Source organism: Apis laboriosa, unplaced genomic scaffold (assembly GCF_014066325.1).
Source record: "Apis laboriosa isolate Shangri-la unplaced genomic scaffold, ASM1406632v1 scaffold703_cov156, whole genome shotgun sequence".
NCBI classification, from domain to species: domain Eukaryota; kingdom Metazoa; phylum Arthropoda; class Insecta; order Hymenoptera; family Apidae; genus Apis; species Apis laboriosa.
The window spans coordinates 409,500-423,478 of record NW_025224178.1 but is presented as its reverse complement, the minus strand read 5'-3'; the positions used below and the strand labels follow the sequence as shown (position 1 = coordinate 423,478).

The window sequence follows — 13,979 nt, the reverse complement described above, 5'->3', positions numbered from 1 at the left end:
TTTGGAAAAAAAATTCAATTAAACTATTCATTTCTATGAATGTTTAGGTACATATAAAAAAAGAATTCACGACAAAATAATGAAATACTTTATTATATTTTAATTTTATTCACACCTTTATCATTATAAATCTTATTTTGAATTATTTAAAAATAGTCATTTTCTTTTCAGTATAGAAAAATAATGACTTATAGATTTACATATAAGCTCACACATAATTACATACTTTTATAGAAATAATATATACTATATATACTATACATTTTTACTTTAAAAATATGATATTACTGTGTTGTTAATATTTAAAGACATACATGCATCTTATTGCCTGTCTTAATTCTGTCTCATTAATTCATAATATGATAATATGATAATTTATATAATTATATAATTGCCATTAAATTTGAAGTATTTATTCTTTTTGATCTTTTGATTAAATATATTTTTTTTAATCAATTACAAAGTTTATCCATTAAAATTAATTAATTTTCATATATATACATATATTTTTTTCCAATTCATTTTTTTATTTTCATTTTCACAAATGATTTAATTTTGATTTATTTCAGATCATTACGATTAAAATTCATCATCAATTATGTACTTATTGATTAGAGTGTTTAAAGTGGTTTATCTTCGTCAATAGGAATTGGACTTCCAAACGCTCGTTGAATAGTTTCATCTTCTTTTTCCTTAGATTTTTTTGATGTCTTTGGCGAATGATCTTCAAATTCTGAAATATTCAACGGTGTCAAAATGTGCGTTACTGCCGGAAATGGTATTGTTGGCATCTCTGATTCAGTTGTGTTCGGCGTTGAGTTCATCATTTCTAAAGAACCGCTAAGAATTGAATCTGGGGATTCGTTATACGAATGGTCAATTGGTTGAATTGATTCGCCCAAAAGATCATTGGTTTGCGATGATCTACGTTCTTCAGGGACTGTCGAGGTGCGACGTACGCTCGTCTTTTTATACCTATAACCATATATTCCTTTAATTAGTAGATAGAATGGTACTGATTATGTTAAATATGATAACACATTGCAGATAGAAGTTAATTAATAAACTTAATAAACTCGATGAAAATATTTTTATAATAAAATATAATATTATATAATAATAATATATAATAATAATATATAAAATTAATAAAATATATAATGGATTAAAAAATCGTATTTAATAAGACATAAAACAGAACTTCTAATCCACAATGTGAATGATAATTTCTTAATGTTTGTTTAAAGAAATTATATTTGCTTAGAATGAATTTGAAATTCATTTAAAATATATTGTTTTAATTTTTATTTTAAAATGCATTTCAATGTCAATTTGCATTGATTTTAAAAGAAGTTTAAGAATTCATTGATTTGAATATTATATTAGATATATATAATATTATAACGATTTATTTATACTGACTGATTAATATCTATCGGTGACATGGATTGATCCGGACTCATTCTCGTCATGCCGTTTCCATTATCCCATGAATTGTGTCTACGGTGATGACTCTTGTCTTTGTATGCTTCTACTATATTATTATAGCTTCCTACAATTCTTCGTTTATCTAATTCTTTTTGTATTTTCTCTGGCATACTACTTGCAGATCTGTATAATCCATGTCTGATCATATCCTATAAATTTAAGTTTTCTTTATAATATTATAATATTCGACATCTTTCAAAGAATCTTTTTTTAAATACATGTCAGAATTTTTATTATTCGTTTTCTATATCATTATTTATTATTTTTATCTTAAATATTTTAACATACACTCGAAAGAGGAGTAGGTTCTACGTTAGGATTGGTCCAAACATTGGTTGCGCCAGGTGCATTTTCGTTATTACTATCGTTTAGCATTTCCGCTGAATATGTAGGTCTGGCAGGTATGATTGGGGATCGACAACATACTCTGCAGTGATAAAACCTATCGAATTAATTGAATATCAAAATCGTCTTAAATCTTGTTCTACTTACGAGTTGACATCTTCGAGTTTCTTCAGTAACCTCTCGTTTTCTCTGCAAACAAGTTCTTGATCCCGTATCACTTGCTCTCTTGTAGCATATAATTCTGCATTTTCTCGACGAAGAGCTTCATTCTCGGTAATGTATGCATGAATCAGTTGACTTAATTCAGATCGTTCCATTTCAGATAGTTTATTTAAATCTACTACTGGAGGTGTCAATGGTATTTTTCTTTCAGCTGTAAAAATTTCGTTAGAAAAACCCAATTATTAAATGTTATTATGAATACTTTTTGTGATATTTTTTAAATTAAATCATAATTAATTGATATAATACCTTTAGATTCGCTACGAATTATATTTGAGGCATCACTATTTAAATGAAGAGCTGCTCGAAGATGTTCATTTTCCGTTTGTAAGGCTCCTACCTCCCGTTTCAGACTAAGGATTAGAGCTTCTCGAGGATCCTATAGAATTAAATTTTATTTATGCACTTAACTTTATAGAATACTTTAATATCTTTCCACTCACCATTACCACAATAGGTTTTGTTCGGATTTTTTTTACTCTCGCTGCATATCTCAAAGTATTCAAAGTTTCGCTTGCGTTCGATTTAGCTGGTGAAATACAAGCGATCTAAAATTCACAAAAATCATCTGATTAATCATATTGAATGAATAATTGTTAAATTATTAGATTAATTTTACCATTAAAGTAACACCATTTCCTGCTAAACTATCGGCCAGAAGTTTAGTTAGTTTACTGTCTCGATATGGAATATGTCCACCCTTACGTTTTCCATCACTCAAAGAAGCTATGCAGTAACCTTCGTAGAAAAAATATTTATATTAAAAGAAGTTAGAGAAACTTCTTTGTGACATAAAAGTTTTTTTTTACATAATTCATGCTATCTCAAGCACTTATCGATTGCTACATAGAAGTTAATGTTGAAAATAAAGCTTGTGCTCTTTCGTTCATTGAAATCGATTCTTACAATACTTTTGCATAATTAAAAACATTAAGTTTCCGAATCATAATATTAAACAGGATTGCATAGTATTAATTTGATATTGAATTTCTTAGAAGTTTTGTTTCTAAATAGATTATAGAGAAAAGAGAAGAGAACTTGAAGTTGATGAAACTTTTTAGAATTTTAAACTTATGTACTTATTATTTTTAATTGTAATTAAATAAAGAGATTATCTTAATATTTTCATAGAATGTACCTAGAACCATTAGACTTTTATTGATATTATTCGCTTCTTCCAAAGTTTTCCCCTCACTTTGTGTCTTTTTCGTCATTTCACTTCCAGCCAGGTCGACAAAATTGATTTTTCCTTGTCTTGAGATGAACACGCTGTTATCCATCTATCGATATTAATGTTTGTATAATTTTTTTTTTTTTTTTTGATACCACAATCGAGATACTCACCTGTTGCTCAGATGTAATATTGACAGTGAGGATACTATGACTTCTGCTAGAATGATCATTCATATTATGTGCACCGACTTTTCTATTTCTCATCCCTGAAAAATCAAAGTATTAAATGTTTTTTTCATATTTCAAATATGAAAATATAATTTTTCATATTTTTAAAAAAAATATTAACAATTTCAACTAAATTGGCTATTTTTTTAAGTAAAAATATTTTTAATTAAATTCAATGTATATAAAGTTTCTTCAATGAAATGTATATTTTAGGACTTGAATTAAAAAAAAAATTAACTCTATTTATCAAGATGCAAAAATGAAATTAAAAACATAGCTACCTTCTTCGAGAACGGCCAGAAGATCATCAAGTTCTTCGCATTCAACAGTGAAAAGATTTTCGACAAAAAAGCCTCGTGTCTTTTTACTCCACCGGACCATTAAAGGTTTCCTCGATGTGCCAGGATTTAACAGATCTATTACCTAAGTTTTGAAATTAAAAACTTTATAAAACAGAGATCTGAAGCTTTTTTCTAATACTACATATATAAAAATCTACTGACCTTTTCGTTATAAATCTCCAAAAAGGAGGCTTTCAACACGAAATTACATTCTTCTCGTTCTTGCAACAATTTAAATAAATAAACGAAAGACCGGAAGACCAAGCCATGTTGCTCCGAATAAGGATTCATTTTTTCGAACTAATAAAAAAGAAATATTTATCAAGTATATTTTCTAATTCGTTAAAAGATTATCGTAATGTAATCTTATTTCTTATTTTTTTTTTTTAAATGCAATTTACAATTCAATTATTTTTTAATATCCAATATTATATTGAATTTATTTTTGAAATGATAAAAGATTATTGCATTTAAAAAAACTAATATTATTACAAAGTACCAGCTTTAATTATTCTATTCGATTTTACTTGTTTTTGCGATCGCATAGAACATACTCATGTGGTGAACAAGACAAGCATTGTCCACTTAGTTATTATCTTATCTACGCATGTAAAATAACATTAATCTTTTCGTTATATTCTTGTATGACCTTCAATTCGATTAACAATTTTAATATATTATTTATAATACTTTTTCTATTCTTACACTTCCTGATAAAAATTTCTAGAAAGGCGCTCAGTTTCATTAAATAAACGAATAAATCGATGCATTTCTGTCGGAAATATATTAAGAAAATTGAAAAAGCGAATCTTTTTTACTAACCATTTCTGGAGGCCCCGTGAGTGTGTGGGTTTTCCCGCTTCCAGTTTGTCCGTAACAGAACGCGGTACAACTGAATCCCTCCACCGCCATTTCGATAAGTTTTTTCACACCAGAAAATTGTAAGATGTCCTCCTGAGTGGCCGTGGGCTCGAACACCACGTTGTACGAAAATAATTTGCCCTTCTTGTCCCCGCTACTCGGAAATCCTTCGCACTATACAAAGTTGAGCGATGTCAGCGTGATATATGATAATTTCGTTTACTTTTAATTAACAGCAACGAGAATTAAGAAAACGAAAACAGTATCGAATCATCGATGAATTATCTGAGTTTGTATTTCTATTTTAAATGATTGATTTCCTATTAATGACAGAAGGGAGAAAAAACTTACGTATATCTGCCCCTCTCCGGGAAATTGCACGGCCATATCATCGCCGGTTTTAATTTCCTTCTTGCTGAGTGGACGAACTCTATAAAATGAACGATTGATCAAAGTCAAATTAATATTATAATAATAATATTCAGATAATTTCATGGTGGATCATATTGTTTTTAATTACCTGACGACAACATTTATGTTGTTTTCTGGAAGCAAATGTTTGGTGGCAATTACTCTCTTATCACCGTCTATCAGTCTCTCAATACTACCAGTCCTAAAATTAAAATAGGAATGATAATTATCTTCTAATAGCGTAAAATTATTGAGTTTCCTTGGAACTATAACATCGTTCTCTATCATGATTGAACGTTTCAACAAGAGTAAACCATCTAACGGCTTCATGATTGATCTCCTATCATGGCGGTTAAATAATTGAGGAAGTTCAATCAATCGGGCTAACTGAAACTGTCGGGGAAAAATAGCGTGATTGACCAGCTTCGTTTTCGTTTTTTTTGTTTCTGCACCACAGGGTTAATCGTAACATCGAAAAATCGTTCCAACCTTAGTCAATGATTCATGAGGACTTGATTAGCAAACCGACAGTCTCGATTGATTGCTTGGATAAACAATATTTTTCGATTTTATTGCTCATTGTACATGGAACAAGTTACACAACCATAATATATATTGTTTCTTATTATGAGTACTTAGTTAAATAAATTTCAAAAGAAAGATAGCTATTATTTATTTTTAATATTATTCATTATCAATTAAAAATTACATTTTATACGAAATATAATGAACTATTAAAATTCTAATAGAAGAAAGCTTCCATAAATTTTGAAAAAAATTTTTTTAATGTAATGTCAAGAATCCAATTACTTATAATTTGAATCATTACGGATAAAATCTGTACCATCTGATCGTGAAAGCCTAAAATTATTCACACAGAAATTTTGATTTCACATTTTAATTATTGTTTTTTGCACAAAGTATGTACAATGAGTCGCAAAACTTTTCACATTTCTGTAGAAACAATCATTGATAATTATTATATTTGGAGAGAAACGAGGACAACAATGTATTTATTTATTTTAATATAGAATTGGTTATTATAATTCTAAAAACTGTAATATTTTTTAATTCCATTATCTCATATTTCAATGCTTATCATAATCATTGCAACGTATTTTGTATTATGATTCTCTCATCAGGAAATATAAGGATTATGCTAAAAGTATGATTAAAAACGTGATTTGCTATCATTGAGATTTAATTAATAAGTTTTTAGAAATTGTTATAAATTCATAGACATTTTGAACATTTTCAATATAAAATGTAATAAAAGCTATTGGTAAGTACTTTCGTTTGCCATTTTTTAAATTTTCTTTATTTAGATTATATAGTTTCATAATTTATTTATTTAATTATGCATATTTAATACAATCAATTTCTTGTATAAATATTTATTAATTCGAGCTATATTAAAATCGTTAATATCCAAGGTTAATATTTCCTTTTATTTATTCATCAAGCTGATGTCTCTCTGATAACTCTGAACGATGACTCAATGTCTACGCTTTACATAATTCAATTTTATAATTCATGTCTGTATTGTAGTCATTAACGAAATCAGTTGGCAATATTATTGTAGACCATGTATCATTTTTATTCTTCGCGTCATTTTATTTCATAATGAGTTCTCTTCTCACTTACATAATTTTTATATTTAAATTGCAGGATTAATATCTTATCTATAGATTGTAAAACATTTTTATTTTACAATTCGTACTTTCATTTTACGATTCGTACTTTCATACTTAAAAAAAAAAAGAAAAAAAATGGAAAAAAATTGTCCCCTCAAATTATTATTCATTTCTGCTATAAATTAACACAAATTACTCTTGTGTCAGATTAATGCGTAGGATTAAAAAATATTCGGTTCACGTATTTGAACATGGTGAGATCTTTTTCCATGAGCGCATGGTTCGCGATCGTCGCGATATTGACCGACAGAAAAAGACAAGCAAGGTCTTGCAATCGATATACGGCATCGAAATGTGTCGCAATTGCGACGTATATGTCTATCAATGTCTACATGCATAGTTACACGAAGCAATTAAGGTGAGTTTACACAAGCAGACAACCCCTCATGGAAAATGAAATCGAATGACTAGTAACTTCTTCGACGTGTTATATCGACCTATCTGTGCCCTCGATCTAGAGGGCAATTTCCAGGGAACGATTCGATTCATTAATTCAGAATCCCGCTGATAATTTATTTATTGGTTTTTCCTTTGAAATCATTCAAAGGAAAATTCATGTGCTGTTCAATGAATTCAATTCATGACAATATTCTACTGAATTGAATGTTAATTCTTCTAGTTTAATGTCGAGTAATTTCAGTAGTAGTTTTTCATCGATAAATATTTTCTATATTTTTCTTCCATTAAGATTTATTCGCATTTACATAATTTTTGTGATTTCTTTCTTAGTTGTTTATTGATTTATTTTGCGTTCCAATTTTTTTTTGTTATCAGTATTTTTATAGCATTAATTAATATAAATTAGTGGAATTTTGTATTATCGTTAAGATTGATAAAAATTCCTGTTAAATCATACAATATTGATTTCTATTATCTATATATTTTTTATTATTGTGTTTAAATGATAAAGAAAGAAATTTTTTTTTCTTGTTATATCTACATATATAAAACATGTTACACATCCGATAAGTAAAGTATATCTAATTTATAGAATATTCATAAATTTAATCGATAAAAAACTGTTATTGTTGGAAAATATAGATATATAAAATGTTTAATATAAAAAAAATTGAAAATAATTCTTACATCGATTGTTTAATACAATGCATTTGTTTTTCATAGAAACATTCGAACCAGATCGATAAGTTTCTATGTAAACGTTTGCTTACATTGTCCATTTGCGCAAAATTGCTGTAGTGTCGATGTTACATCAGATAATATCAACGTGTGCTTTTCGCTATTGACCTTAGTATGGAAATTATCTATCTATTTTTACTTAGGAAGTCATTTTTAAAAGATCTATACTTGAGTATGACAATAAACGTAGAGTAGATTACTAAAATATTAATAGTATTTTTGAATGATATGATCTTCGGTAAAAAAAAATGGTAAAGATTTATTAATAAAAGAATTTTATAGATTAATAAAGATACGATATCAAATATCAAACTTAAACATCATATATATATATACACTCACTCGCTTCCACGAGATTTCGTCAAATTGTTTTTCCCGACTACTTTGACACCAGAATTGCTTTTTCCTGGGCTATTTCCTCTGGAAATAGTCTGATCCGCTGGACTATTACCACGTGACACGCGATTCTTCCCTTTATCTTTCCTTGCATTTTCTTTTTGAGGACTTTCGCCTCGCGAAGGTGGTGAATTTTTCACAAGCACCATTCGTCACCTGTAAAACATACATACACACACATTAATCTAATTTTTATTCCATAAATTGATTGATTTTTAATTTATAATTTTTATCATATTGTGTAACTCGTTAGTATACAAAAGAAAAAGAAATTAATTAATCGATGTTAATTGAAATCGAATATATAATTTCGTTGATTTTTAATCGTGCGATTGGTGCCTTTCTCACAAGACAGAGTGTTCTCTTCATCGAGAACAATTGGATCCACTCAGAATTGAATCGAGAAGTGAAATCCTTCATTTTCCGGGATTCACAATAGTGAAAGCCTTTTCGAATCCGTCCGACAAGTATACGCATTCGATGAAAATTTATACAATAACAGACTGGTTAATTATCCGAGTTCGCTTACATACAGGATGATAATTATACATGTCGGTGTAATTGAAGCGAAAGTTTTCCCGCTATTAATTGCGATTCTACGATAGAAATTCTCCAATTATCTGTCACCAATAAGCGAATCGTGAGTGTAAATTGAACATAAATGTAAATATACATTTTATAAATAATTCGTTTTCACATGAATTTAAATAAATGAAATTGTGATGAAACGAAAGTATAAATGTTCCAGTATCATATTAATAAACGCATTTCTTACTTTCAATATATAAAGAAGATAGAAAAAAATTATGTAGATCAGGAAATTTAGCGACTCCGTTCCGCTTGGTTCATTTTATACACCTTTCATTTTTATAATGATTAATATTTTAAACATAACAGTTTGCTGGTATTTTGAAAGTGAAAGTCTATAAGATTGGCAATAAAATCGATTCGCTCGAATTTAGATTAAATCATTTCGAATGGATTATAATATTAAAAGCTTTTCTGTTTATTAGTCACGATGTATAATTTTGCCAAATAATTCTCTTCATTTTTAAATGTTTAATATTCTTTTCTTAAAAATAATTATATAAGAAAAAAAATATTAGAAACAAAAAAATGTTTTATTATATATTACTATGTTTTTATTATGGCAGTTTCTTTTATATCTATTATATCATAATTTTCATAAAGATTAAGCACGATAGAGAATTTACTATAAATTATTCAATTTCCTATAAATTATGTTAAAATATTTGCAATTATAAATATATTTACACTAGAAAATATTTACACTAAGATAAACTAAATTACATAAATTGACTTTTTAATTCTTTATATTAAACTAGAAATATATATATTTATATGAATATGAATTCAAGCTTTATAAGTGATCAAAAATTGCAATTTCTATTAATAATAATTCATAAAATTTTCAATTCTTTTTAATTTTTCTTCAATTAATTAATACGTAACTAAGTTCACTTACATTCATGGAAATTTCATGGATCGTTCAAAACTATCTCATCACCTAAACTTCTTCACCAATTTTTACCTCTGCTTGTTCTCCGTGAATATTTTCTTATCATCTTCAATTTTCCTTTTAAATTTATAACAATTCCTGATAGTTTTGCACAAATATATTTCAATTAACACAGATACTTATAAGAGTAGCGGAAATTCGTGCAATAGGAACAACAGTCGGCATACTACTGACACATAGCAGGGGTGGTTCGCGATCGGGTGGTAGTTTTCCGACGCGTTCCAGTGGACACCGATCGAAATCAATGTTTAACTCATCATTGTTCAGATATTCCTCTTTCGTCCCTGGTCGTCCCTGGTCAGTGTCCACGTGGATCTCGATGTTGCGTCAGAATGAACTTGACATGTCGAGATAGACATTGCTGATCAATGGGCCAGTAGACTACTTTTGATTTCTGCAAATATGATAGAAATAAATTAGATGTTGAATGTTAACAACTGTTTCAAATGCAAAATGACATAAGCTGTTTAAATATTTAAGTAACTTCTGAAAAATTCATATTTACTGGGAACCTTGAAGAAAACGAAAGTTACTAATGAAATATGAAGAAGAGAACATTCTGTACATTTCCAATTGTAACATTAATTACGTCCAAATTTTTTTTAGTAATTAAATATTGCTGTGAGAAATCCTAGAATACTTAGATGTTAAAATATTATTAAAATTTTATTATATGAAATAATCAATGACATAATATCTCAATAATTTTGTAAGTTCTGATTTAATTTTTTTGGAATATCTTAAAAGTAGATAATTATTATATTTTTATTTTTACCAGTTAAGAATTTAATAGAAAAGTTGATTTTAATTTGCAGTCTTACTAGAGACACAAGATAAGAAATATGCTTGCTGAAAGAGATATTTATAAATCTTCGAGATCTTCTTGTAATTATAAAAATTTTGTAATTATAAAAATCAGCTTCAGTCAGTGAAGATGAAGAAAAAGTAAAAGAAAAATCATCGACGTGTAGAATCGTTCGACTCGAAAATTACGGGAGGATCCCCGTGGAAATGACCAGCTATAAATACACGAGAGTCAGCGGGGCCACGTTGTAAACTTTATTGCGGCTCGTTTTCTGTTGTGGACTACCCGCGAAGAAGAAGAAAACGGTCGTTTTCGAAAAATTCTTGCGGCTGCAGCAATCCTCGTTTCACTGACAGTATTTTTGCACTGGCCATCGTCATCCTTGGCCGCGTAGCTTATGAATTTTTTCACTAATTTTATCGTGTCGTCGACTCTGAAACATTGTATATCTTCTTAGTTCGTTAACTCGATTCTTACAATCTTGAAATAAAAAAAAAAAAAAAAAAAATGAAAAATAAAAATAATAAGAAAAAGAAGAAAAAAGCTTGATAATATCTTTTAATAATTGTGTCAATTGTAGTCATGTTATAAATTCTAAATAACTATTACAAATCAGTATAACGGTATTTATCGTAAGACCAAATGGAACACACATGGAATAATAATTGTCTTGTTCTTTGCATTTTGAATATGCTGGAATGAGAACGATGATGGTTTCTATAAATAAATATGACTTATCGATGTAATATTACTATATTTCGAATACAAGATCCAAATTTTTTTCAAAATGTGAATAATAAAATGTGATTATATCAATGAAAAAAGAAGAGAAACGCGGATATTATTCTTATTACAAGATTTCTGTTGGCCATGCTTGTCATGAGATTAATGATGGAAAGCCAAGAATCTGGGAAATATTTTTTGTCTTGTACCTATGAGCTCGAGACTCGCTGACAATTTCAAAGAAACAGAAAACAGGTTGTTCTGAAATAAATCAATAACAAGATCATAATATTATTTTAATACTAAATGCTACTATTTAATATTAATACAAATACTTATATTATTATAAGCCTTGCTCTATATATTACCGACATAAATAAAAATAAGAAGTATTGTTATCATAAGAAATATGAAAGAAAAATGTTCCTATAAAGCTAAAATAATGGCGCAGAAGGGATACATTTTCTTAGAAATAATTCTAAAAAAAAAAAAAAAAAAAATAAGAGAATTTATCATTTGAAGATATGAATTATCATTGCAAAGTAGGGAATACCCAAGAGCTATAGGTTATTCCAGGGCGAAAGTGGCATTTATCGTACTTCGTGCCAACTCGTTTGGCTGACATTAAGCCGAGTGCAGACGATACTCACAGACTTGCACGCATACAGCCATAATACCGGTTTAGTATAAAGAATCACAAGATATATTTTTCATAAATAAATAATTTTTCATAAAAAAATAAATAATAAATAAATAATTTAAAAATATAATTGTGACCTAAAATGAAGATATGATCAAGTTTTATCGATACTTTCTATATACATTCAATACATATTGAAGCAAGACTTATTTATATATAATTCAAATTTAAGTTTAGTTCACATAAATGAATTTTAATATATTTTTAAATTATTTAATTAAAATTCATTATATTTTTTTATATATATATAAAATAATTTAATTTTATATATATATATATATATATAAAATTATATAATTTCTAATATTTTTGTTGTAAAATAAAAAATACAATATATAGTAAAGTTTAAATAATTATAGAGAAATAATGCTACCTGGATTTCATAGATGTATGTATACATGGAAGAACTATAAGTAAATTATAGTATAAAAGAGCGATGCACATTTTGGCTTCCTAATGTGAAGTTATAACTTTCCGGTTGATTAAAGAAAGAGTTAGATTGTACCTCTTACATTTTTCGAATTATTCTTGATTTCATTTAATTGAAAATAGATATCAATTAAGCAGATACATGCGACTTAAAATAGCTCTTTGTAATTGCTTCAGTCACGCATATTTCTCATATGTTATAATTTCCATCGATATTTGCTGCAATTAAAAATTAGTCAGTTTTTTTCAATATTTTTTATTTATAGCTCATTTTGCTACATTTGTTCGATTATTTTCAATCTATCTAATATTAAATTTGTTGAGTTCAATGAATTTGCAGAAGCGTAACAAACTTGAATACAATTAATTATACAGGAAGTGCACTTAAGTCGTTAAGGAGTAACGTTTTATTCGAGACGAAAGGAAATGCGCGCGCGCCTTTCCATTCATTTAGATTACTCCCTGAACCATTTCCTTTATGTATCTTGTATGATGTATACGTTTTTTTTTTTTTTGCCAATCGTTGGATATCGACTAGTAATTTAAATGATGTTCACACAGCTAATTTAAATCAATTCAAAAATTGAGATTAATAATCACATAATATTTTATAATATCAAATATATAATATCTATAAGTTATATATTTCATAAAACTATGCAAATCTTTCTTATAAATTTTATCTTTTTTTTTTTAAAGAAAATCATTTAATTTAAATATTATAATGATATATGCAGAAAAGAATAAAATCTTTTAAAAATTTAAAAAAACAATTTTTTTTCTTCTAACAATAATCTTAATAAAATCTTGTACCCGCAATGTCCAAGTCAGCTTGTCTTTCTAGGTGTTTCGTAACTCTTTGTCCTCCGTTCCAAAAGGACCAATGATCATGATCGCCTATATACATAACCTCGAACGCGCGTACATACGAACAATCCCATAGATTCTTTCGAGATGTTTCTAATTTCACTACGCTTTCAAAACAGGCCCAAAAATATCTCTACTAGCGCCCTCTACTGAAATGAGAAAATAAAATATCTTCAATTACATTTAGGTTGAAAAATTTTTCCAGAAAAGATGTATTTTTTTCCTATACTCGCCAGTTGAATGCTTATATGTGAACATGTATATTCACATATATATATACACATGTATTGATACGTACAAATACAACTACGTGGAACACACAAAAGGAATGGGCTGATTCTCTTTCTCTGTTATGCCTTCGAACGCCTTCCTCTCTTCTTCCACCACCTTCTTTCTACTGCACAGAGAGTTCCTTTAAGCCGGCAGTTTCGTGTGTTACACCGTGGCGTGTGCACATAAGATCACATAAGTTTTATGTGCAAGGTAGACACAAAAGGCACCCTGAAAGATCGGCGTTCGCTTTCTTTGGCGGAACAAGTTTTCCAGGTGTCATCCAGGTGTAACCAATAATCGAGCTTCCTTCATATACAAACTCTCGTTCACGATAAATAAAAGTAAG

General features: G+C 28.1%; 1 protein-coding gene across 9 annotated transcripts; it reads right to left on the bottom strand.

Moving 5' to 3' along the window:
• Positions 1–478: 478 nt before the first annotated feature.
• Positions 479–13,814, bottom strand: LOC122719126 (kinesin-like protein KIF12). Of its 9 annotated transcripts, XM_043944700.1 has the most exons (22): positions 13,659–13,814; positions 13,307–13,509; positions 12,438–12,712; positions 11,496–11,625; positions 10,866–11,074; positions 10,011–10,230; positions 9,783–9,914; positions 8,243–8,452; positions 5,179–5,271; positions 5,010–5,088; positions 4,620–4,832; positions 3,960–4,097; positions 3,738–3,879; positions 3,400–3,494; positions 3,194–3,335; positions 2,675–2,793; positions 2,499–2,603; positions 2,305–2,434; positions 1,981–2,206; positions 1,777–1,930; positions 1,423–1,637; positions 479–975 (listed from the first exon to the last, which is right to left on the bottom strand). In XM_043944700.1, the coding sequence occupies exons 8-22, from the start codon at positions 8,443–8,445 to the stop codon at positions 621–623; spliced, it is 2,409 nt and encodes an 802-aa protein (XP_043800635.1). In that variant the 5' UTR covers positions 8,446–8,452; positions 9,783–9,914; positions 10,011–10,230; positions 10,866–11,074; positions 11,496–11,625; positions 12,438–12,712; positions 13,307–13,509; positions 13,659–13,814; the 3' UTR covers positions 479–620. The 9 variants fall into 9 exon arrangements, with proteins under 9 accessions (XP_043800635.1, XP_043800631.1, XP_043800640.1 ...); XM_043944696.1 differs by having other exon boundaries at positions 9,783–10,230; XM_043944705.1 differs by having other exon boundaries at positions 1,777–1,915; positions 9,783–10,230.
• Between the last annotated feature and the right edge of the window lie 165 nt (positions 13,815–13,979).